This window comes from Hippichthys cyanospilos, chromosome 1 (genome assembly GCF_059441005.1).
Source record: "Hippichthys cyanospilos isolate Australia breed blue-spotted pipefish chromosome 1, RoL_Hcya_1.0, whole genome shotgun sequence".
Taxonomy (NCBI): domain Eukaryota; kingdom Metazoa; phylum Chordata; class Actinopteri; order Syngnathiformes; family Syngnathidae; genus Hippichthys; species Hippichthys cyanospilos.
Window position 1 is genome coordinate 25,993,315 of NC_142369.1, and position 23,595 is coordinate 26,016,909.

A 23,595-nucleotide genomic window follows, 5' to 3' on the forward strand; every position below is an offset into this window, starting at 1 on the left:
TGGGTCGACTTGATTGTATTGATGTGTCCATGACTTGTGTTTCTTTCCCCCCCTCCCTCTACCGGTGGTCAGAATGTGATAATGACTCTGGTGAGTGGGGGTCACTCTGTGCCCTCTGTTAACGCACACACATACACGGACATCTTCTGTGTGTTTTCTTTGTCTTCTGTCGTTGTTGGACCTGCATGATGTCTCCTTTCATGTTTCCTTCTGATAAAAGAATCAGGGGAAAAACACTTTGTTTTTTTTCCTGCATACACGCGATAAGTTCGTATCAAACGGCTCACAGTGTTTAATTCCCAAATCTACATGGTCTAGTCCAGCTACCTCGACGTGAGAAAGCTAAGATTGCCAACTGTATGGTGTAGTCACCCCCCCGTTTAACGAGAGCTATAGGAGATTTCTGCTACAGCATCGGCGTTTATTCTAACCGTCTATTGATCGGAGTCCTTTTCCTCGCACATGATTACCATTCAAACTGTTGACTGCAACATGAAGCTGGTTCACATTTGGAGCATTCCCAAATGGAGCTCACAGCGACTGATTGCTTCTCGTATACATGTGCGGAGGACGTTGCCTGCTGCAAGTGACCATGTTGCGACTTAATGACAGCAGCCGTGTAACGCGCTGCCACCCTCTCGGCAGGTCGGGAATACGAAGGCTACCAGCCGCTGTGGTTTCAGCAGAGGAGGGACTCGCTCACTGGAGAGACGAGCTTTGTGTACAAAGGGGGCTACTGGGAGGCTAAGGAGAGACAGGACTGGACCTCGTGCCCCAATATATTCTAACACAGGACACTTCCCCGCGTCAAGACCTCAGGAGACACGGAGCTGTTCGGCCTGGGCTCCTTCAGCAGTGTGGTGTAGCAGGCTCACGAGCGCTACGTGGAGCTTTGTGGGCGTAAGATGGTGAATGTGACACACACTCTTTGTACCTCCAAATGGGACACTTTCACTGCTTTATGGATGACAGTGTGCGGATGTGTGATGCTATTGGACGTTTCACATCACACTATAAATGCACCCGAGGAGGTGCTTTAACCCTGCACTTTTCAGCATAGAGTTTGGATCATTGAGATTGTGGATTGACACACAAAGAGATATACTATACAGTATAAAAACACGATGTCAGTCTTCAAGTGAGTTACAGCGAGTGTCAACCTAAAATGAGTCCTAAGTTTGCAGCCAGTCAAAAGGATGCAACGAGTTTTAATCAGATTTTCAAATTTGATTCTTAATTTGAATTATACACAAATACTCCAGTATGATGTGCTTATTTGCACAGTAAACGTGCTGTGTAATTATTGCCTCCAATTTTAATTTGAGTGCTGCAGTGGAATTTATCTTTTTTTATCAATGCCAATTTGGCATTATGAGATACTTGAATGAAAAATTAACAAGAATACTGTCACTCTTGGAGGTAAATTGCAGTGAAAAAAACAGCAATAGTGGATAACTTGAAAGTGACATAAATTGTACATCCTTTTTAACTGTATATCGCAATGTCTTCTTTATGTGTTTATTTACAAACACAGTGAGTTATTATCATGAATGAATTTTCTCCATTTGGGCACTTACACTTGGCTGACATGGTTTGTGTTCTAATATATCATTTTCAGCGCTGAGATTGTTCACAAGGACACGTCATTGTTTGACATGCATCCCCACATATGTACACAGGACTCCTGACGGCGCATCAGCATTCTTGCTGAAATCAGTTCCGTTTGAATGTCAGATGCGTTTCCTTGGAAATGTTCATATGAGTATGAATTGCAACTGCGTATGCGTCAACACAGTTCAGGCTTCAGATGAATGAAAACGCTGTGGTAGTATGTCCCACCCGTACGTTCAATATTCCGTTGAAATGCATCCATTTCTCAGACATGACTATTCACTGTGCATGAAGTGAGGCTAGAACTTATCTTTGTGTTCCTGTTGATAAGGAATGTACTTTCTCGCGTCTTTGGGCGCTCTCCCACAGCATCACTTAGCGCATCCGAACAGACGGCTTCCGCTGACAGCATCCGCCGTTCTGCACCAACACAACATAATTCCACTTGCTCCTCTGTGTCGACGTTATACTGAAGTTTATTCCATTGGCGGCGTGTGAGCCTGGAGCCTCTGTTTGCGGTGCGTTCAAGGTTGCAGAACAGAACAGGGCTGGTTCCTGTTTGCAGAAGATGTTCTCCAAGCTAAGCGCAGTTCCGAAGTGTTGTCCGCAGAGTTTGTACAATGATCTGGGATCAGCTTTGGAAGGTACCCTCTGCTTTTTGCCTTTAATTGACTGGCCTGTGCACTACATATCTAGTGACAAGCTTTGAAAACAGTCAGTATTTTTATTGTAATTATTGGTAGGAATGTAGATTTCAAGGCTAGAGGTACTCTATGTTCCGTCTGGTCTGTTTGTGTGAATATTTTGTGATAAGAAATTATACTGTAAAATAAAGTCATATGAAAATTAAGTTATCTGTACAGCAAATTTGAAAAAGCATAGTGTAAATTTGCGTTTGAACTGAGACGGACTCAGTCAGAGGCGCGCTAATTTGATTAAGCAATCATTTTATAGCGCCAAAACTGTAAAATATAGATCTGTTAAATAAATAGAAACCTACGATGTGATCAAACCAACACTGCTCTCATTCTACTGATGTCAACATCAAAATTATAATTGAAAAAAACAAGAGAACAAAGTGCCACAAAATGCAAACAAATCGACAAAAAACAAACATTGGATGATTAAGAACAGCTGATATTTTTAACTGCAATCGGTTAACTGTGACACCTGTTCAAACAGCATCATTTCCCCATTTCTGTCAATTCGCCATTTACCAAGTTTTAGCCATCAAAAATATGGCCTGCTGATTTTTTTTTTTTTTGAAAAGATAACATTTTGGAAATCACACAGCACAAGCACTCCCACGCAAAGACGCAAGAAACAATCATAAATGTTTGCATTTATGATTTATAAATGAAACCAGGTTTAATTTGATATTGCCACAATGCTTCAATTTACCTTATTTCTTTAAATAAGATGACGTTTCTGACATAAACATATGACAATGTTCCCTGCTTTGATTACTTTTTAAAAGCTCCAAATTGTTCAGATCACAAGAGATCGCAACCATTGCATGTCATGTCATTTGTTTACCTTTTTTTTAATTAGTCAGAGGGAATTCTTTAGGATGTGGGAAATTAATTCATTAGTTAAATCAATACATAGAGCAAAAATGCAATTCCTTTGCTCAGATTGAGGTTCACGGAATACAGGAGAACGTTCCTTTCCAAATAGAAACTAAGTTTCGAATACTTGCTACATTCTGAATGATAGACAATTGACACTATCTATATTACTGTATTTGTGTTGCTGTGAAAACCATTAGATGGTGACATTGGCAAACGTCTGTTTTCAGTCTAGGGCAGAAAGGGAAAAAAAAAACAGTTTACATAGAGGTGCACTGGAGATTAGATGATATTTTCATCTGCCTTCCTTTTCTTCAGACGGTTCTTATGTTTCCCTCTCATCATTTCTCATCTGTTTTGGTGTGATTTCAGCTTTCATTTTTTGATGAATTGACTTTTGACCTTCTCATGGGTGCCATTATTCTAATGTTTGCATATTTGGGCTGTTTGTATGTATAAGGTGGCAGATTTAGTGTGCTCGTAAGGCACTCCTTTTGTTCTCAATTCAAGCTGCTTACTTCCGAGGTGGAGATAAAGTGTGTTTTTCTTGCCTTGTCTAAACTACAGTAGATCCTATTGGAACTGTGACTTGCGGTTTGCTTAGAGCAGTGGTTTATAACCTTGCTGCAGGTATTAAACCCCGCAAATTTCTTATGCACATTCACCGAATCCTGTGTAATTAGCCAATTATATTTTTCACACTGCTTAATACAATGTAAAAAGGAACGTGTGTGGCTTGACCTCTGCCGACCCTCTCAGAGGGGCTTGACCCAGCCCCCAGGCGTTTGATCGAAACGGTTAAAAACTACTGGTTTAGGTAAACGTTGCTGATTTTACTAATCTGTGTAAAATTATAATTCAACACGATACAACAGCGGTCTGTTAGAAACATCAAATTTTGATCATATGCCCTGACTACTAGTGTATTCAGATAGAAATCAAGAGTTTCAAAGTTGCTGTTTTTACTATAAATTGTGTATTTTTCCCTCTCTTTATAATGGTCTTTTAACAACCAAGGCACAACAATAATAAAAAAAAAAAGTTGACACTGAATATGTCTTTTCTTTTTTTTAGCGTGTGTGTGTGTGTCTCATTAGTACATGCAAAGAATTATTAGATCGCCTCTGCCTGGAATGTGGTGGCTATAACGTGTTACAAAATTGTGTACAGTGTTCCCTCGCGACTTTGCGCTCCTTTTTCCGCTGCTCTGGTGCTTCTCTTTTTTTTTTTTCTAAAGTACCATCACTCGTATGATGCACTCCAATGCTCCAGCGCTCAGTCCTGGAGTGGAGTCTGAAGCAATCTCTACCAGCAATTGTCTTCCAGACAATCCCTTTCAAATGAAGGCACTTTTGCTTAAGACTAAACCACTGTTCTTCTACATCTGGCACTATATAAGAGTGTTTTGGTAAGAACTCTACATGACTCTCAGGCTGTGCACTCGAGGTGTGTGAAAAATTACGTAGGGGACGGGGTGGGGTGTGGGCAGATTCAACAGAGTGATGTCAGGGTTATCTATAAAAGACTAAGACAAGCCCAGGTGCTAAGCAGCAAAATAGTAACTCAGACCAACCAATATTGACTTTTCTCTGCCGGCAAAGGGAAGGCTTTCACTCTCATGCTCGCCAACACCGTTTGAAGGCAACCGACCCGCCTGCTTTTTATTCATTCAGCAAAGCAATGCATATTACAAGACATAACAAAAGAGCCAGCCGGGCGCCGCCAACAGTAGGGCCAAGGTCCCCGCGTCAACAGCTTTATCTAAGGACTGGGGCAAGATGAACTAGGACTGCATTGATGGATAGCAATGCACGCTATTCTAGACAAGAAATAAACACATAATGATAACAGTCTAATATATGATTCCTTTCTCAAGTGACAACGCAGACTGAGGCTGGCCCTTTAAGAACAGTTGCAATGAAATGTAGGCATAGGAGGGGGAAGCGTTAGCACTCCGTGCTCCTGCAAGAGCTGAGACTTAGTGAGCAGCCCTCATCACTCACTCAGACACTCTGCTATGTGTTGAAAAAGAAAACAAAGTTTGTGCCCAAAAAGATACTGTTCAACCTCCATACCACAATTAGAAAATCTCTGGGCATGGGAAAGAAAGAAGAAGGTTTGATTAAAGACAGTTCATCTACAGTATTTTATTTATGTGCATACAATGTCTGCGGGAGTCGGGCAGTCCTACTTTGTGGAATTCACTTTTTGCTGAGAAACGAGGGAAAAACAAGGGAGCACTCTACCGTATTGTCAAAATGAAGCGGGTGGGAATTTTACACTTAGCTTTGTTCTTCTACACAGTCATAATCATGACTTGGCAAAGTAGTAGTTTGATGTTTTCAAAAATATAAGCCATTGCTTCTCAATTTTTTCCCCCCCAGAAAAGAGAAAGCCTTTCATGCCCTCCCACTTCCACACCTACTCTAAATCAGATTATTATCTATAACGATTGTATAGGTATACCTAAAACCGGAACTTTTTAAGATTAACAAGTAATAAGCATATTAATCAACTTTGAACAACTTTTAAATACTATTTTATAGGGTTTATGCAGGATATAGCATTAGTCCAAAAAAGCAAGGGGGAAAAAAACCAAGTGCATCATAGTACCTGAAATTTAAAAAAAAAAAAAAAAAAAGATGGCAATCTGTATTTTATTGCAATTACATTTTGCATGACTAAAACAAAGCCTTTTCCCTGGGGTCACAGGCGCCCCCTCCTGGCATTGCCTTGCAACTAGAGAATATTTACTGTTGATGTTTTTTCTTTTATTTACTGTTGATGTTCTGAAATCATTTATCCAAATGGTTGTCGAATAATTTGATGATTGATTCGTTGCTGGCTAATTGATATATTGTCATATAATTTTGCAACCTTTGGTATGAATGGTTATTTGTCTTTGTGACATATATTAAAATATATGTTTGCATCCACATTCTCTCTCGCTCTCCTGTCTATTCTCTCTCTCTAGCGCTTTTTTTAAGACGAGAAAAACACATGAGCTGTTCCATCAATACATTTAAAAATCCAATGTGGCCCTTAACCTCAAGCTCGAATTAGTCCACCCACTGTCTCCATAAAGTAGCTACTGTACTGTTACTGAGATCCTAGTTAAGATGAATGTAAATGAGGCCCTGCATGAAACGGATTTCATACAATGTTGTATTTCCCATTTTTAAAATGTGTGTGCTTTTAGCAACAATGTAGGATGTAACATACAAACAATTTTAATACACAAATGCAAACTACTCATACATGCGCATTCTCACTTAGCATGTGTTTGCCAGCTAAACTTTGAAATGGGTGTTGCGTGGTTTCCTCGGCAACCGCCTGACGCCAGAAGTGTAAATGTGACCCGTCGCAGGCGCTGCGAAGGGATTGTTCTTTTCCTTGTAAGTTTCAACCAGTATGCTTTCGCTTCGGTTGTATAACTTAATCGCGCTATAGAAACAGTTGGATTAAGCCATTCAGTTTACTATTTGTGAGTGCCTGGCGTGATTTGTAACCTATTGCAGCCCTTGACGCTAGCTTCTTTGGTTTCCACGACAACCGAGCAACATTGCAACACAACAGCCTTACTGGGAATACATTACATTCGTATGCCCAGTGCAATGGACCGGGGCGGCCATGGCGGAGAGGGCAAAGACAAATTTCTCTCAGGTCTGCGATTATTATTCCAGTCATCCATTTGTGCATGCAGCCAGGTAGACATGCTTGTTTTCTGTGCTCAAAGACCAACACGATGAAGACAGCAATGGGCTTGAACCAGGGGGAGCAGCACTCACAGCAGACCCCTGTGACTTCCTGCTTGATGCCATTGATTCTCAGCTGGGGAAGCTCCAAGTCTGTCATTTTCTCTTCTAAATCACACATAATGTGTTCAGCGAATGAATAACCCTGATTGGATGAATGCACAAATGCACACAGGTCAAGCATCAGCAGCATGACTGCGTCAATTCAGGTAACACACACGCACGCACGCACACACCTCTTTTTTTGACATGATGATTGGATCCCCTCAATCTGTTGTGTTCAGCATCCTTTCAGCTGACTCAGTCTCTGAGCAAAGATACAGGTTTTGGCAGCACAGTGTCCCACGCAAACGACGCGCCCATGTCTTGTCTGGATCTACAAGTCACTTCAGCAATAAAAGAAATAGCAGGTAAGATGTAACATTACTAGCATTCGGAAGAAATGGGCATTTATTTGGTGTTTTTTATGCGTTTAAGTTTCGTTTTTTTTTGTGACTGCTTTGCTTCTTTCTGCCTACCATTTTTGGCATAAATACGCCCTGATTTTGATTTGCCCTGAAGCGCAAATCACACAAACAAAAAAAAAAACAAGAAAACAAAAATAGGTAATCACAAACAAACTTATAAGAGAAGTACCAGACAAGAAAAACGAGAGACTTGAACCACTAAGTCACTTGAGTACATTGACTTCCCTCTGCAATAATTACATTTAGGAAGCGCACAAGAAAAAAAAAAGAGACAGAGACTTAAACCATTGTGCCACTGGAGGACATTGCCTTCCATCTGCAATGGATTAATATAATTGACTTCTCCCGGGAAGTAGAAACAATGTTTGAACTATAGTAGCACTCATTTTTTGAAATAGGAAAATAAAAACTCACATGATTAACATCATGCTCAAAGACAAACGTTTACTGTACACCCAATCAACTGGCCCCCAGTCGTCCAATCAGCAGTTAGTCCACACCCCTCACCCCCACCAACCACTTTCGGTAGGGAAAGTTAGTGTGCTTTTTTTTTTTGCGTGCTCCTCTTTGTTGGTGTGATCCTTTTTTATTGCAGCTTTTTTCTTGTGTGCTTCTTTTTTCTTCCATGCTTTTTTCTTGGGTGCTTCTGTTTTCTTGTACGCTCATTTTTTATTGAGTGCTTTTTTTCTTTTTACACTCTTTTTTAATTGTGTGCTTCTTTTTTCTTGAATGCTGTTTTTATTTTGTGCTTTTTCTAGTGTGCTTCTCTTTTGTAAGTTGTTTTTGTTTTTCATTTGCTTTGTTTTTTCTTTGTGGGATTTGCACTTTGGGGCCACCATACGTAAACCTGAGGTACACGTTCTTTTATGGAAGACTTAAAAACAAGATCAATATTAGAGTTTTATTTTGCAAAATGTGAAAAGTTCTTTCAAATCAAATCTGTATCTGAATCAACTATGTACTATTTGCAGGTGACCACATTCACATCTAGATAGGGAACCACCATTTTTGACTTCTCATGCCGGTGTAAATAGCATTGCTTTTTTAAGTACAATCTTGATACTCTAAAAACGTTGCTCATGTATGACACTCTTCTTTCCAACAGATAGCGCAAGCTCAGTGTCTCCAGCAACACATAAGGTGGCCACATGGGAACTAGACGTAGTGCAGACGCAGTCTCACAAGGAACAGGTCATGTGGAGGCTGGAGAGACTTCTTGGGGAGACTTGTAAGCAAGGCACACTGTTAAGTGAACCTCATCCTCCTTCTGAAAGTATTTGCACAGAGGACTTTGTGAGGTGCTTTAGAGAGGAGATGATTCAAGTGACATTGCCAGAGCAGTGCGTTGAACAGCTTGATAACATGGAAGAGGCTGAAAGGACACTGGTGACATTCGATGAGGCTTGTTGCCTGAGTCAAAATGGTGTCAGAAGTGAAGCAACTACAGATGTGAAAGATAGTAAAGACACCGCTCCCGTTGCAATTATCCAGCACAAGCCTGAACAAAGTCAGAAACAAGAAATATATCATCCTGAAACATCTGGAGTTCAGACTTCACATACTGGTAAGAAAAAAGGAGTCCCAGGTATTAAACCTAACATTAAAATTGCCGATGCCACTTATTTCGTGTCGATTGAGTGTTCGTTTTACATTTTTTTTTTCTTTTAGGCTTCACTAGCATAGAGGTTGAAAAAAGACATCCCATCCCAAAGCACATTTCTTCTCAAAGGCCAAGGTGCTTAGCAGGTACCATGCACACAGTACTGTATTTACATGCACTTTCAGTCGCTCCAAGACGGGAGCTGTATCTTTACAAGAAGCATCCGGTTTGATTAACCCTGACAGTGGTATTAATAGGACACAAATTTCGAAAGCGCTTGCAGATTTCTATCGCGCTTTTTACCCCATATACTTAGAAATGTGTTCAATATCGTGTGTCACTACCCGGCTTAGTGGTCACTGGTGAGCGGGTAGTGGGCCTCCGTGTTACGAGATTAATTCGTTCCGCGCTTGGGCTCGTAAGGCGAATTCACCATATGACGGGCAATCCAAACCTATGTTAAATAGCTAATGCGTTTATAACTCCAGGTAAAAACATCAAAATTGTGCATACATATTCAAAATTGGTACCCTAACCCTAACCCGCGGATCCACTGTACTTGTTTGCAGGAGCCCTGTTTCACAGCAGTCTGAATGTTTGTTTGCTCACTGGTTGTTGCGCAGCTAATGCGCCAAAATAATAAATAAAAGAAGTATAGAACTTCCGTAAATCCGCAAATTCATGAGAGCATGTCTCTACTTTGTGTCACAGGAGTTCCTGTGTGGAATTTCGACTCTGTGTCCATCGACAGTGACCTTGATTCGGTCTGCACGGATCAAGTCAGGCAGCACATCAACAGACGGGCTGGTATGAGTTGACAGATGGTGTAGAATCTACACTTACACCGTAGATGCTCAGCTATCAAAACTATCCATCGGATCCGATGCACAATGAATAGCAACATGCAATCAAATGAAATCTTGCTATGTTTAGGATGGCACTCTCACATTTGTCCTGTAACACAGACACATACGGCAGTGTTAGGATTTGACTCCATAGCATTTCACACTGATTAACCATGCCGTGAATGACGACTAATGTTCTTTGTCCACAAAGTCCACAAAGGCAGAACCACAGGATGCGTCCTGAATAAAAGAACGCAGCATATGTACAGGTAAAAAGTAGGAAGGAGCACATCAAAGCACACTTGGCATATTTGTACTAAATGTGATGGTATAATTTATTTTAATGCATCCATTCATCCATAAAAATCTTATTTTTCATTACCAGAACTAAATCTTTGGAGGATGACGACAAGGAAGACTCAAATGGACACGGGAGCCGGCGGGCCAAGCTTGAGAATACGTCAGAGAAGATGCATTCAGCTTGGGAGATGATGAGCGAGCGCCTCGCCTCCCTCACACAAGTATGTTTGGACCACACGGTGTGCTTTTACTCAGCTGCGTGACAACAGACCATCCTTGTTCATTTCTGTTCTAGAGATGTGAAAAGGAAGAGGAGAGTCTCCGTATGAAAAAGTCTCATTTAACTGAGATTGAACTCTCACTTTCGGAGCTGCAATTGAGAAGAAAGGTAAAGCGTAAACGATTGATTCAGCCATTTATCAGAAAAATAGAACAGCCTGAATCTCCCCCCAGCATGCCTTTCAAGATCTGGAGCGACTCACTACAGAGACGGGACACCTGGAGACAGAGAAGATGCAATTAGAGGTTTTGCTGAGGGATTGTAAGGCAGAGAAAGACTCATTAAGGTATTGCAATCAAGAATAGTTAGCATAATGCAAAAGCCTGGTGCGACACATTTGTGTCAAAAAAACTTGTTTTGTACAGTTGCCAGCTCCAAAAACTTCGGAAGCAAAAAGAGTTATTTCTCTGTGAGGTCCAAAATATGCAAGCAGAAATGAAGAAGAATGAGCAACTCGTGGAGAAAAAGGTACCAGCTGTCCAGAAATGGCAGGTATTTTCTTGACACACTTCACTTATCGAATCAATCGCTTCACCGACAGACGCACTCTGCGATGTCGGAGCTGGAGAGGCAACTGGGTTGTGCCAAAGCTGAACTATTCTCTGAGCAACGGCGGGCGAGAGAGAAGCAGGAATCCATGCAACAAGTACACTATCAAAATTTACTACCAGGAAGCTATCACAACAATCAGAGACACATCACATGTTCCAACTTCCAAGTACGTACTTTTTATGTTGAAAAGATGCTGGATGAAACTTGTGAGGAACTCTTCAGGGCCTCGGAGGCAGAGACTTTGCTGAGGAACAGATGTTCTTGTCTAGAGAAGCAGAAAAACAAAGAGACAGAGGTGACTGGTTTTTCTCAGTGATCTAAACTCTTTTGGAAATCTACTTCTATTTCTTGTCCGGTAAATCACACAATGGAAGTTTTGTAATACCGCCACAGAAAGACTGTTTTTGTGTCGCGGGCTGGATTGAAAAATCTAGCTTGAGATTTAAAGACAGAGTAAAAAGGTTTACATGCTTTACATTCATATTTGAGGTGATTACAGCAAAAAAAATGTTCTTCAAAGAAAACGGAGGAGCAGAATCATTTCTCTTGGATTTTACAAAGATTTTTTTTAAGTAAAAATGAAGTGAATTGTAAAAATTACACAGCAATCATCATTTCCCATTCATTTGACATCAAGACATTTTCTATTCTATATTTCCCGTGACCACATCTTTTGGGGGGATTTTGAGTTTTTCTCTTTTACTCCAGTCAATCCGTTAAAACTGTCAGTCATGTAAGTAGTGTCTTGCTGTCGTCCATTTTCTGATTGTTTCACTGTTAAGTTGGTCATCCATTTTTTTTCAACGGAGGAAATGTTTGCGTGTATAAGCCAAGTAGTTTATAACACAGCCGCTCAAGTTTACAAGTATCTTCAGGCAAACCAGCTCGACTTAATTTTAATAATGGATTAACTCAGTTTAAATAAAACTGTAGCAATGTCTGATGAGCGCTAAGCTTAGATTAAATCAAAAGTTTTTGGTGCAACCCACTCGTGAGTGTCATTCTCAGGAGCTCGAGGGAAAACTTGGAGCATGCACAGTCAAGGTGGACACGCTGGAGAAAATGTTGGGCCAGAAGGAACAACAAGTGCAAGCTCTACAGGAGCAACTAGGAGGCTTACAAACAGAAAGAGACAGACTGAAGGCAGAGCTGGAGTTCACGAAAAGCCAACAGCACATTGTTCTTAAAGAAGCCAGGGAACACGCCCACACGATGATGGTGAACATTTAGAATGGTGAAAGTAGCAGATATCCATAACGTGACCATAAGAATGCGTGACATTTTTCAGGAGGCAGCGCTGAAGCAGCAGAGAGCAGATTTAGTCTCAGTTTGTGAGCAACAAATACAACAGGTAAGAAATCTGCTTCAAAGTACTGTAGTTCAAAAAGGTGAAGTGTGAAGAAATGAAGTGATAAGATCAAGATGTGATTCATCAAACAATCACAGCTTAAGAAAGATGAAGCAATGGCACTGGAAAGTTTACTGGAGCAGCAGAAGGAGGAGTCAAGGAAACGTGAAAAAGAGCTACATGCAGAAACATTCCAGAAGGTACTGAAAACCGCCGGTTGAAACACTTGGTAGCTACATTACGTTTATGCTGCACGCTCTTTCTCCTTCAGGTGCACAAGGCCATCGATGAGGAGAGGAGGAAGTGGGAGGCGGAGAAGATTGCCGCGGTACATTTTCACTGCGGTTTACTGGAAGAGCAGAACAGAAGGAGCCTGGAAACCGCGAGGAGTGATGTTCTTCGAGAGAAGAGCAACGCGCTTTCTCTTGAGCAGAAAGTGGCCGATCTGCAAAGTGTAAGTTGGCTTTCAGTCATTCGGTCCTTGATACGTCCATTCGTTTCGAATCTCGTCCCATGTTTGCGACATTTTCACTTTCATAAGCGAATGCGGGAGCTGGAGGCTGAGCGCTGTGCCCAGCAGCGAGAGCAGGACGAGCTGGAGAAGTTGCGGGGGCACATGCAGGTACAAGATGACTTGGCCTCGACTCTCCCAAAAACTGCCGGGTCAAAAGTCCTCCAAAATGTCTGTGTCTCTTTCACAGGAGAGTGAGAAGACTGTGCTGCACCTTGAGCGGGCGGTGGAGCAGGCCAAGGCAGAAACGGAGAAAATTTGCAGGATGCTTGAAGACCAGCAGATCAGCAATAACGAAGCCAGAGGTGAGCAGGAGCAGCAGCTCAGGGTCTGGGCTCAGGAACTGGTGGCGGAGTGGGAGTTTCTACACCTTTTGATTGAGAAGAACGGAGGCCGACGAAATAGAATGCAGCTTCCTCCCAGGTATACTTTCCCTCTCGGACTGTATGTGTTTTTTTTCATACATTACCAATCATAGGTTTGGACACACTTTAAGTCAGTGTTTTTGCATTGAAAAAAAATAAAGATTAATGCTAATATCAAGGACATTATTAAGACATATTGATGGAATTATTTTGTGAACAAGAATATTTTAGTGTACCTGTTGAGCTCAGAAGGTGGCTGCACATCCACTCAACTTGCTGAGCGACTGCATACCTTCATCTTTTGCAAAGCCCAATCAAATTGCTCATTGTGCAGGTCTGAGTCGCCGACCATCTGGTTATTTCTGATTTGATGTGTACCCACTACCAATCGGAGAATATCTGTTTTCCATATTCAAATTAAGAGGACAATGATCCAGTCAAAGCCAACTGTATTCATACATACAAGAGAACTGAAACTGTCCTAGATGCCAGGCATTTTAAGATGAACTTTTACTAAGCTTGCTAACCCAATAAACCCATTAAAAAAAAACAAGTTTAAAAAAAAAAGTACTAAAAATTAAGGTGATCTAAGGGTATGCATTATTTCATATGTTGCAGCTCTACCATTGATGAGGCTCTCATGCAGCTGAAAGCTCAACGAGACCCCTTGAAACAGCTGATTGAGTGTCTGCAACAAGACTTAGCTTCTCAAAGGCAAGCAAGTGAACAGCTGCTCAAAGACAAGGTATAGTTTGGTTGGTTGAGCGAATAGCTCACTTGATGGACTGCTTAAGTTCATATGGTTTTGCTTCCAGGAGCGTGACCTGAAGATTCAGAGAGAACAGATGAGGACGGAGCGAAACCAAGCTTTGGATTCTCTGAAGGAACGTCTCATTCGGGTATAACTCTTCCTTCTTCATAAAATTTGTATGTGTTCGGTTATTTGAAGAAACTGGCCCACATGTGGCCAAAATGTCTGGTTTCAAATGTCCAATTTAATTGACCCAGGAGCACATTGAGGAGCTCAGTAGTTTGAAATGGTCTCAAGGGACCGCCGGAGGACTGGAGGCCTCTCTTTGCAAGCAGCTGGAGGCCAAAGATATGGAGCTGCGGCAAGTACAGAGGAACATGGCTCAGTGGAAGGAACAGACCATTGCTCGGCTGGCCTGCAAGTTCGAGGAGGAGTTGACAGCTGAACTGGAAAGGTGACATTGCCGAACAAGAGCACTAAAAGCTGTCCTACTTTACAAGCGCGGAAAGCTTCACTGCATCATACAAAAATGGTGGTCAAAAGTACTACTTTAGTTCATTACACAGATTGGAAATCTTTCAAATCAGATGAATCATCATGGATTACATACACATACAGGTGTATCAATGACATTAAACACACTGCAAATTTTTGATTTCAGTAGTTCAACCCTAGACATGAAACTCATGCATAGAGAACTTCACGCAAACTGAAATTATTCATTTTTTCTATTTTATTATATAATTGTGATGCATAGTCACAAATATTTTTACGTAAAAAATGTTTTATTTTCTAAAATTTATCTTCCAGTTTTGTGAATGTGGGTGAGTTTCACTTTTAATTGGATTGCAGAAAAAAATTGATTTTGCACTGATAGTCAAATGTATTGCAATGCATATTAGGCACACAGTGTATGGTAAATTGCTGTCTCCTAAAGGAGAAATCTTTCCTTTAGCGCCACTGATCATCTAAGGGATTTAAAATGCGCCCTTCATTTGTGCCATCCCACAGGTGCAGAACAAAGTTAATAAAGGACAGGTAAATGGTGGACTGTAAGCCATTGAACAATAGTTTGCTACTAATCAGTGGCGCAACGAATCATCTTTTATCCGTGATCCGTGTGAATCGGATACTTTGGTCATGGTTATAACATAATCAATCCACATTCAACCCTCGTGGATCATGTAAGTCACATGTATGGGAGCATTTGGCATATCGAGATGAAAGAAATTCTTGAGTAATTTTGGAGCTCAAGTAAAAAATACAGGATAGAGGAGTTTTTTTTCTCCGCCACGGTTTACTGTTTATTTCATGTGCTCGCCTTCTGAAAACACTAGAAACCTTCTCATAAAGTAACACGCCGCCCACGCAAAGGCGAACTTCAAAATAAAGCTCACCATATTGACGCCAGTGCAATAGCTTCTGAAGCCTTTTATTTAATAGATGGCCGTCATGATGACGTGACAGATCGCACGCTTCACACGTCTTCTCAACATTTCATTTTACCCCCTCTAGTCTGTAATCCACTCTCCATGGTTAAAGGAAGAGGATTTGTTTAGGCAATATAAAGCTTGCTACCATCTTATTATACAAAGGTCTTAAGTTACAAAATGTTTTTCAATTGATCTGTGAGTCTTTAAAAGCGTTATGTGAAGTCTCCAATGCTGTTTTATGAAATAAATGAAAACAGGTTTTAACTTTTTTTTTTTGCTGATTGGAAAATCCATGCCATCAGTGACTCGTATCTGTGATCTGAACCGTTGGTTTTTTGATCCGTTGCACTACTGTTTCTAACCGGCATGATCTGGCCTCCATTCACACGGATAGTTCACATCAACCAGCTAATCAATTGATTAGGAGGTTCATGTAACATGCAGTACATAGGCCACGGTATATGTCCACTAACACCTCCACAATTCTGTGGCAAATGCTCTTTCTCTTGTTATTTTGCTTCTTTTTCAGAAAGGTATCAACGAATGAAGAGGAAAGGCAAAGGAGAGATGGTCAGAGAAAGCTTACCGCAAAGGTATTTTTCTCCTTGTGGAAATAATCGTAAACAGCGCGCAGAAATATTTCATCCTATTTCCCTCAGCATCACGATGGTCACGGTTACCATACCGACCGCTCGACCGAGGTGTACGCTGCCCCTGGCACGTGGCCTCATTAAAACTTGCCCATTACTTGCAGAGCCGAGTCAAGCAGCTCAGTATCGAGAACCAGACATGGAAGGCAACAGGACCCAATCTTCTCGTCGTAAGTGTTCTTCTTGCGTGGTTGCAACTCAGTACACTTGCAAATCAGCTTCAGCATGGGCAACACGTGTGTGATCACAAATGTTCTTCCGCTTTTTCAGCGTACTTTAATTTCTCCCAATACTGTCGTTACTGCTCAATTTTGTTTGTTCGACAGCTCAACCATCAATCGTAGGAAAGCCTGAGCCCCTCATCCATCGGGCCAACCACGATGAGAATATGAATTACCACATGCTTACCAGTATTACAGGCTTCAGGAGAGTTCTCCATCTTTAAGCTACGCATTTTCACATCCCCATACAATGATGAATCATTCACGTGGCCTGCACGTCAGATAGCAGGTCACAGTGACACGAGCAAAGGTTTACTCATCTTTTGAACTTTCCCCTGTGTCAAAGTTTTATGGCTCAACATTCCAGAGGTTTACAGATTTTAACATGAAAATCTCATAAAGCTCTTTGTAGGAATCCCATACATGCTCATAAATCTTACATAATGCTAAACTGTCACGGTCAAACGGTGCAAAGACACAAAATGTAACAAATGTTCAACTTTTGTAATAAACATTTCATCAACTTTATGAAGCAGTTTATTACTGGAATCGGGATTAGTGTCACAGTGTCAAGGGATGGCTGCTTTTACTTACGCATAGCACACTTGAAAAAAGAAGCACAATTTTAATAGAAAACAAATATAGTGAACATGTCTCAATACTGCTGCGGAGATGAAGAAAAATAAAAAATAAATCAAAGGGGAATTTCTATAGTTTCATAAATTTTTCAATGCTCACGTAGCGTACTTCCTAAGCAAAGTAGAAAGATGATCCTTCAATCCTAACAAATACAACTTTTCACAGCCATGCATGTTTGCACTTCTCCAGAGAATAACGTTCCCATAGCAAAAGGGTCCAAAAATCAGGGGCTGCTCACTGTCATGTTTACCAGTTGTCTAAGATTATATTCAGACAACAAATTGTGACCAAAGTAGCAAATGATTCCAACAATTTAGCCTCAAAGGTGGCACGTCCAGACACATCCAATCAGTTTTCTCCCTTTACATTTCCATGTCCTCCTCCGCGCAACTCTCTACGACTGGAAAGTTACGAAGAGGACAGTGCGCGTCGGCGGGTGGGCTGTGCGGGGTGGGCGAAGAACACGGAGTGGGCGTCTGGCGCAAAGCAGACTGTTGTTTCCTCTGTTTCTGTAGGGACCCTTTTAGTTTGCGGCAGAAGGGATCTTCTGGTGGCCGCCACAACACCAGCTCCATGCAGGAATGGCTCCTAAACATACAAAGGATCTTGAGTCAATTCAAACGTCCAGCCAGCGAGCGTTTGTTCATTCTCGATTTAATCCAGCAGTCTGAGAGCAGAGAACATACACTGATTGGGCTACTGTATGTGGGAGAATGTCACCGATGCCTCTCTGGAGGCCTTCCTTCAAACTGTCTGAGATGACCAGGACCGGTCTTCGTTGGGCTGGCTCTACATCCAAATCCTCGTCATCGTCCTCCAGGGTTATTCTAGTCAATGAAAGATCAGTTTTTAGGAGCGTTTCGCACTGCACTCGGTTTAATCCGATGTAAAACGTAAAGTGGGCTGCAGCGTGCCAATTTGGGTACGATTACAACGGACAGTCAAGGCTTGGCTTGTGCCATGATAAGGAGATGTACATTGTACTCGTGAAGCAAGTGTGTAAATACAACATTTTATTTGAAGCAATAATTATAGCGGTACAAATGTAACATTGCACATTTCCATCACTGTCAAACAATTTGGTGTATTCAAATTAGTGGTGACCTCAACAATAATCTTGTTTTCCAGCCCTCAAGAGATTGGAACACCATTACTAATTATGTTGTCTATTCCCTTGGTGTTATTTGAACTGGACAGCTTGACTAAAAATCTCTTGCTATTGTTACTCTGAATTCATTTGGCCATGGCCCCTCCTATTGGCTGTGCTGGGATATCGACCTACTTAGTAATGTCCCGGTGCACTCACAATCAAAAGGGCATACTGTGCAAAAAGGCCTTCCAAAATGTTCAGGTGATACTTAAAAGACTCAACCCTGCAACCAATACGTGAAGGAAATATCACCAACACTTGTTAGACATAAAAAAAAAAATCCCTGGCAGTACAGCACCTAATTTTGGCAAAAGAGAAATGTTGATAGTGATTACAGCCGAGTCAAGCGGGAAGGATAAAGCGTCAGTATGGATAATTATTCCAAATCTGACCAAATGAGCGATCGTAGTGGTTATGCAGATTAGATTGGAAGCAATCGGATACCGTTGCTTGAAAAGGAAGATTTCAATGCATTACAAGTTTGCCATGTCCCTGCCATGTAACGTACCTGTTTTCAATTTCCCGAAGTTTCCTCTGAGCTGCCTCAATCTCCATGCAGGAGCTCTGCATTACAGGTCGGGATAGCGAAGACGACAGCAATGGCGTCAGATTGTGAGGGGCTGGGCAAGGCCGTGGTGGTGCATGGCTGGCTTGTTGGGTGCACAAAGGAGGACAATTGTTTGGAGAAGGCCAGTCAGGACTACCGGCGATGTGTGAAATGTCCAACTCTGTCTCGGTTGTTACTCTCCTCCTTTTGGCAAGGCAGCCTCTGAGGAAAGGGTCAAAGGTGTTGGGGGTAGGATCGAACAAGTTTCCACTGTGCGATAATCAAGGCTGCCTTATACATACTCATCGTCAGCTCTCCTCCTGTGCTTTCTGAGGCATCTTGTCTCCCAACTGCCGCGACAGAGAACATATATTGCTCCAATTCTAACATTCTAGCAGCAATTTGCAGGGAAAACAGGCAAATAACTACATTAAATCTGACCTGTTTGACAGCATCCCACTCTGTAGAGGGTCAGATGTAGTTGGAGTCCCAAGATCTAATTCAGGCAGGATTGTGCGCCCCGAAAACGTGTACATGTTTGGTAGAAATCTTAGCTGGCGCCTTGTGGAAGATAAGAAACGCAGAATTGTTCTTTTTCAATACTTAGAATTTAAAGGTAATTTATGCTACTTGAGTGGTGACAAACGAGTCAAAGCTGTATGCATCGGACCAACTCTGGATCTCAGCCGCGCAAGAAAACAATACCACTGAGATGTCTGCACGGATATTTATAGCTCCGGATAGCATCATCCATCATAAATTGCAACTTTGTGGTGGCTAAAACAAGACCTTTGATGAACGACCAACTGCCCTACCCCCTTTTGCAATCTTGGTTTGTTTTCTTTCTTGCTAGGTCGTGCCCGTTACGTTCAAAGCCCAAATGAGATTAAGAAATAAAACATCAACCATGCACAACCTTACTAACCTAATGATGCGGTTCCACGTGCAAGCAGCGTCAAATGTTTGGTTCCCGATGCCAGCAGTGAACTCACTGATAAATAACTGGACATAGCACAACTACAGCCAGCCAGAATTACCGGAAGAGTCGACAAGCTTCTAGAACACGCGCAAAGAGTTATGGGAGTTGTAGTTGTGGGAACAATAGCCAGTTTAAAGAATAACATAGAGTCCTTGTTCGTCCAAAGCCAAAACAAGTGTGTGTGAACGATGATTTTCTGTAAAAGCAATAGCTGTGACACCAACACCGTGCATCAGACAAAACATAAAGTTGATCTTGTGATCCCCGAGTAGTTATTGAACTCTTCCTCTATTGTCGCAAACAGCCGTTCACGTGACACAGTTGGACGCGTTTATCAGCGCTGTTCACTAACTTTGCAAGGAGTCAGGATCGTCACGCACAGGAGGTAACTCGAACTTGTCCTACACTTACAAGCGTTTGACAAAAATAACTTTCTGAATAACAGGCCACGTTCGCATGACGTTACGAGGGACTCTTGTAAATTGTTTATTTTTTTTTTTAATACTGATATGCGGTTTGATTGAAGGTTGACCACTTACAGTTTTCCATCATAAGGTGGATGAAGACTTGAGGACATTGCAGTATTCGTTCGATCACATTACAAGATTGGTGTTTATTTTTCCATTTCTCCCAATGTTTGGCTTTTTTTTAAGGTTATCCAGTATGCATCATTTAATCCTTTTTTTCGGACTGCTGGCGTTGGCCTCCAGTTTACCTTGTGGTAAGTGTTAAACACAAACTCTTAGAAATGTCCTTGTTTTGTTTTGGGAAAAGAAATGACTTTAAAAAATTTCAATAAGTTCTGTGACAATTCTGATTTAATTGATGTTCATTGGAAAATACAAGTGCGCTCAGAACAATATTATCTGTTCTCGAAGAAACAGATATTTGATATTTGCTGGAAGCATGTGAACTCTGGGGAAAAATCCAGGTTGAAAACAAACAATGACTCATAATCACTGTTCTGGGCTTTCGCCGATTTTGCAATAGTCTTCAGTTTCCTAACCTGTATTGAGCAGAAGTGCATTTTACACTTGCAAAATCTCACGGCAAACCACCGAAACTACAAAAAAAGTACACTATTAGTGAAAAGTGTGGACAGAAGCTGTGACCAATCTTTGTACCCGTGAAATGTAGGCTTTAGTCGTTTCATTAAAAGAAAATACTCTTGCAGGAATTGAAGAAATATGCACTTGAATAGCTTAAACTTTTCTGACCAAAATAACTTAAATTGTATAATGTTCTGTGGCACAACTACACACATGCGACACTGCTTGCACAAGCCGAGTTCCATCCCACATTTGTAGCAAATACTCTACCTTTCTATTGTTCAGCCATGATGTTTGTAGATGAACCTAATGTAAATCTGCTGTGTTGTGGATACATTTCTGGTTACCTAATTTAGTTATGATGCAGGCAAGATAATATACTGTAGTAGACACAGTTTTCACTATGATGAGATGCAGTTCTTCGTCAATGAAAACTGAGCATCTTTATAAATGCAGAATTGTTGATGGCTCTCATGCTGTACAAGTCGTCATAACGTTGAAGCGTACGTTTGCCCTTTCAAAAGTGGAGACGGCAAGCGATCACTTGTAGTTTGAATGGACATATTGAGATTTATAAACCTCTATTGCCTAAAAGTTCAAGTTTCGTCCTGATGTTGCTGAGGCAGCAATAACTTGTGACTGCGCCACACTTTGAGCCTTTATGTTGATGTCAGCAAGCTGCAGATTCTGCGCCGCTTTTATGAACACTGTGACATTTTCTGTATGTTATGTTATGTAACCCAGATAATTCGGGATCCAACCGTGACCTGCTGCTTTCGCTAAATAAAAATCTTCTGCGCTCTCTGGAGGAACAAGATGGTCTTCCTAATCCCAGTGTCCACTTGGCATTACGGCTGTCGGAATCGCACAATCTTTTAAAGGAGGGGGAACACTTAAATAAATTGACAAGTCATTTACACAGTGACATTCAAAGGTAACACATAGAATTGCCACTTTTTGAGTTGTCCACTTTAACGCTCGATCTAATCGTCTTCCTAATCTTGCCATGTCGTGACCTCCGTCTTTTCAGTTTACTTTCCGGCAACCAACCTGTGGTTGGCCGCATGGCATTGTACGCTCTGGCGTTGAAGTCGTCTTGCTATGACCTCAACACAATCACCTTCACCGTAGGCGACAATAGCGAAACGCTGCTGACGCACCTGAAGAAACAGATGGAACAAGAGAAAGAATACATTACCTGTATGTTTACCGCTACTTTTTTGGCTTTACAAATTTGCCTGAGTGTACGTCTTTCTATTTCAATGCATTCGTTTAAGACACCATTTTCTGTCTTCGCCCCTTCTGCAGTTAGCCAGCGCCCTTTGACCAACTATTACCAGTACTCATTGGGTGTGCTGGCTCTATGCGTGAGCGGCGTCAGGGTCAACAACCACGTCGTCAACAAGCTCATCAAGGCAGTCGAACCCGAGCACTTCACACACGGCGACAGCGTGAGCATCGGTTGGTAAACCTTTTGGAAATTGGGAACCAAAAGTATTTTAAAAGGACAATCCATATAAAAAGATGTCATGAGCATTATGTCTGATAATTCCATCAAGGTCTCTCACGTTTATGTTTTACAGATACATATGCCATGGCTGCTATGGCTCTCCAGTGTGTGAAGAATTCTGAGAGTTCGGGTTGCAGCGCGAAGAAATCTGGTTGCGGTATTCACAATGCTGCCGAGCTTGAGGCGGCCCTGACCAAGATCAAGCAGAAGCTCTTAACGTCACAAAGGGCCGATGGTCATATTGGCAATGAGTTCAGCACTGGCCTTGCCGTCCAGGTAAGAGCAGTTTTCTTAGAGGATCCGTTAAAGTTGGTTAGCATGATGCTGTAGTGGTTAGCATGTCTCAGTTTGAAGGTTTGAGGTTTTGTTGCATTTTCTTATTGTCAAGACGCGCCAAAATCGGCGTGTTAGGTTAATTCAATGCTATCGATTGTCTAGAGATGTGAAAGCGAACAGTCTGCCCGTATGTACATTGCCACTGACTGGTGACCAGGCCAGGGTTGTAAATAAAATAAATCCTGTTTGTGTTCAGGCTCTACTGGCAATGGGCAGCCCGGTGTCTGAGTGTGCTGCATCAATGGAGGCCATGAGGAGAGATGCCAGAGGCAACAGATACCACAACCCCATGGCCATATCGCAGGTTCTTCCAGCTTTGCAGCAAAAATCCTACCTGGCTGTTCAAACCAAGAACTGCCTCAATGAAGACAGTATGTGCCGTCTTCATTTTTTTTTTTTTACCTTTGTATATGTTTTCTTTTCAGCCGGTGTCTGCATGGTCACTTTTTGTTTACGCACAGACTCGCTTGTTCTTGAGCCCATCGACCCTGTGGTTGTCTTGCCCACTAATATTAATGTGGCTGTGATGGTGGAAGTGGTGACATCAAGTGGGACATCCACTGTGTATTCAGTGGATGTGCCCAAGGGAAGTTCACTGTTGGAGGCCCTTAACCTCCTCAAGGAAAAAAATGTCGACTTCACGTGAGATGATTTTATTTTGTGAGTTTTTAGGTATCTGTCCTTGAAATGATGCAAAAAGGTGTACATGTATAACAGGTTTGAGAAGGAGACTAGCCTGTGGGGACCGTTCTTAAGTGCGGTGAATGGAGAGCGGGCTAGACAAAGCGATCGGAGATACTGGCACCTCTCTTCTGATGGCACTGCTCTCACTGAAGGTGACAACGCACATGCTGCGCAAAGTATCAAAACTTATAAAATGAAGGCTTTTCTTTACATAATGCTGTGTTTGCGTTTCAGGTATCCGTGATTTCAAATTGAAAGTGGATCAGAAGATTACACTGAAAAACACAAACTACTAATGGCGCAGTCTTTTCTGAGTGATCCAGTGGTTATCAGTTTGGAGCCAAATCGACTGATTTCTTCCAGTCCAATCATGTGTACATTGTCTGAATGAATAAATACTTCTAATGCTTAATGACTTGCAACTTAATATGGGTGGCAGCTATT

General features: G+C 41.7%; 4 protein-coding genes across 5 annotated transcripts in view; 3 read left to right on the forward strand and 1 right to left on the reverse strand.

The window, feature by feature from the left end:
• osbp2b (oxysterol binding protein 2b) overlaps positions 1-4,232 on the forward strand; it is a 45,769-nt gene extending 41,537 nt beyond the window's left edge. Inside the window, exons 14-15 of one of the 2 annotated variants that reach the window (XM_088426058.1) lie at positions 73-90; positions 646-4,232. In XM_088426058.1, the coding sequence (XP_088282184.1) occupies positions 73-90; positions 646-788 (161 nt within the window). In that variant the 3' untranslated portion in view covers positions 789-4,232. The remainder of the gene's footprint in view (positions 1-72; positions 91-645) is intronic. The other variant, XM_088426066.1, reaches the window with a different exon arrangement.
• A 2,561-nt stretch (positions 4,233-6,793) lies between these two features.
• On the forward strand, positions 6,794-16,785 carry LOC148429884 (uncharacterized). Its single transcript, XM_088426408.1, is given in 26 exon segments — positions 6,794-6,842; positions 6,916-7,025; positions 7,110-7,143; positions 7,219-7,351; positions 8,511-8,965; positions 9,070-9,147; positions 9,713-9,808; positions 10,058-10,115; positions 10,232-10,367; positions 10,442-10,534; positions 10,600-10,712; positions 10,792-10,894; positions 10,968-11,072; positions 11,169-11,273; positions 11,975-12,196; positions 12,270-12,329; positions 12,425-12,526; positions 12,598-12,780; positions 12,868-12,948; positions 13,028-13,260; positions 13,821-13,947; positions 14,018-14,101; positions 14,211-14,407; positions 15,916-15,979; positions 16,046-16,100; positions 16,103-16,785. Coding segments are annotated over 26 exon segments (3,354 nt in total). The 3' UTR covers positions 16,381-16,785.
• On the reverse strand, positions 16,752-19,672 carry ccdc117 (coiled-coil domain containing 117). Its single transcript, XM_088427457.1, has 6 exons — positions 19,519-19,672; positions 19,035-19,154; positions 18,896-18,943; positions 18,555-18,815; positions 17,583-17,723; positions 16,752-17,484 (listed from the first exon to the last, which is right to left on the reverse strand). Exons 2-6 carry the CDS (start codon positions 19,127-19,129, stop codon positions 17,259-17,261), a joined length of 771 nt encoding a protein of 256 aa, XP_088283583.1. The 5' UTR covers positions 19,130-19,154; positions 19,519-19,672; the 3' UTR covers positions 16,752-17,258.
• A 184-nt stretch (positions 19,673-19,856) lies between these two features.
• Positions 19,857-23,563, forward strand: tcn2 (transcobalamin II). The gene is made up of 10 exons (XM_088427445.1): positions 19,857-19,957; positions 20,226-20,293; positions 21,366-21,555; positions 21,652-21,821; positions 21,930-22,082; positions 22,205-22,407; positions 22,664-22,838; positions 22,929-23,109; positions 23,185-23,303; positions 23,386-23,563. Exons 2-10 carry the CDS (start codon positions 20,236-20,238, stop codon positions 23,445-23,447), a joined length of 1,311 nt encoding a protein of 436 aa, XP_088283571.1. The 5' UTR covers positions 19,857-19,957; positions 20,226-20,235; the 3' UTR covers positions 23,448-23,563.
• The last annotated feature ends 32 nt before the right edge of the window (positions 23,564-23,595 follow it).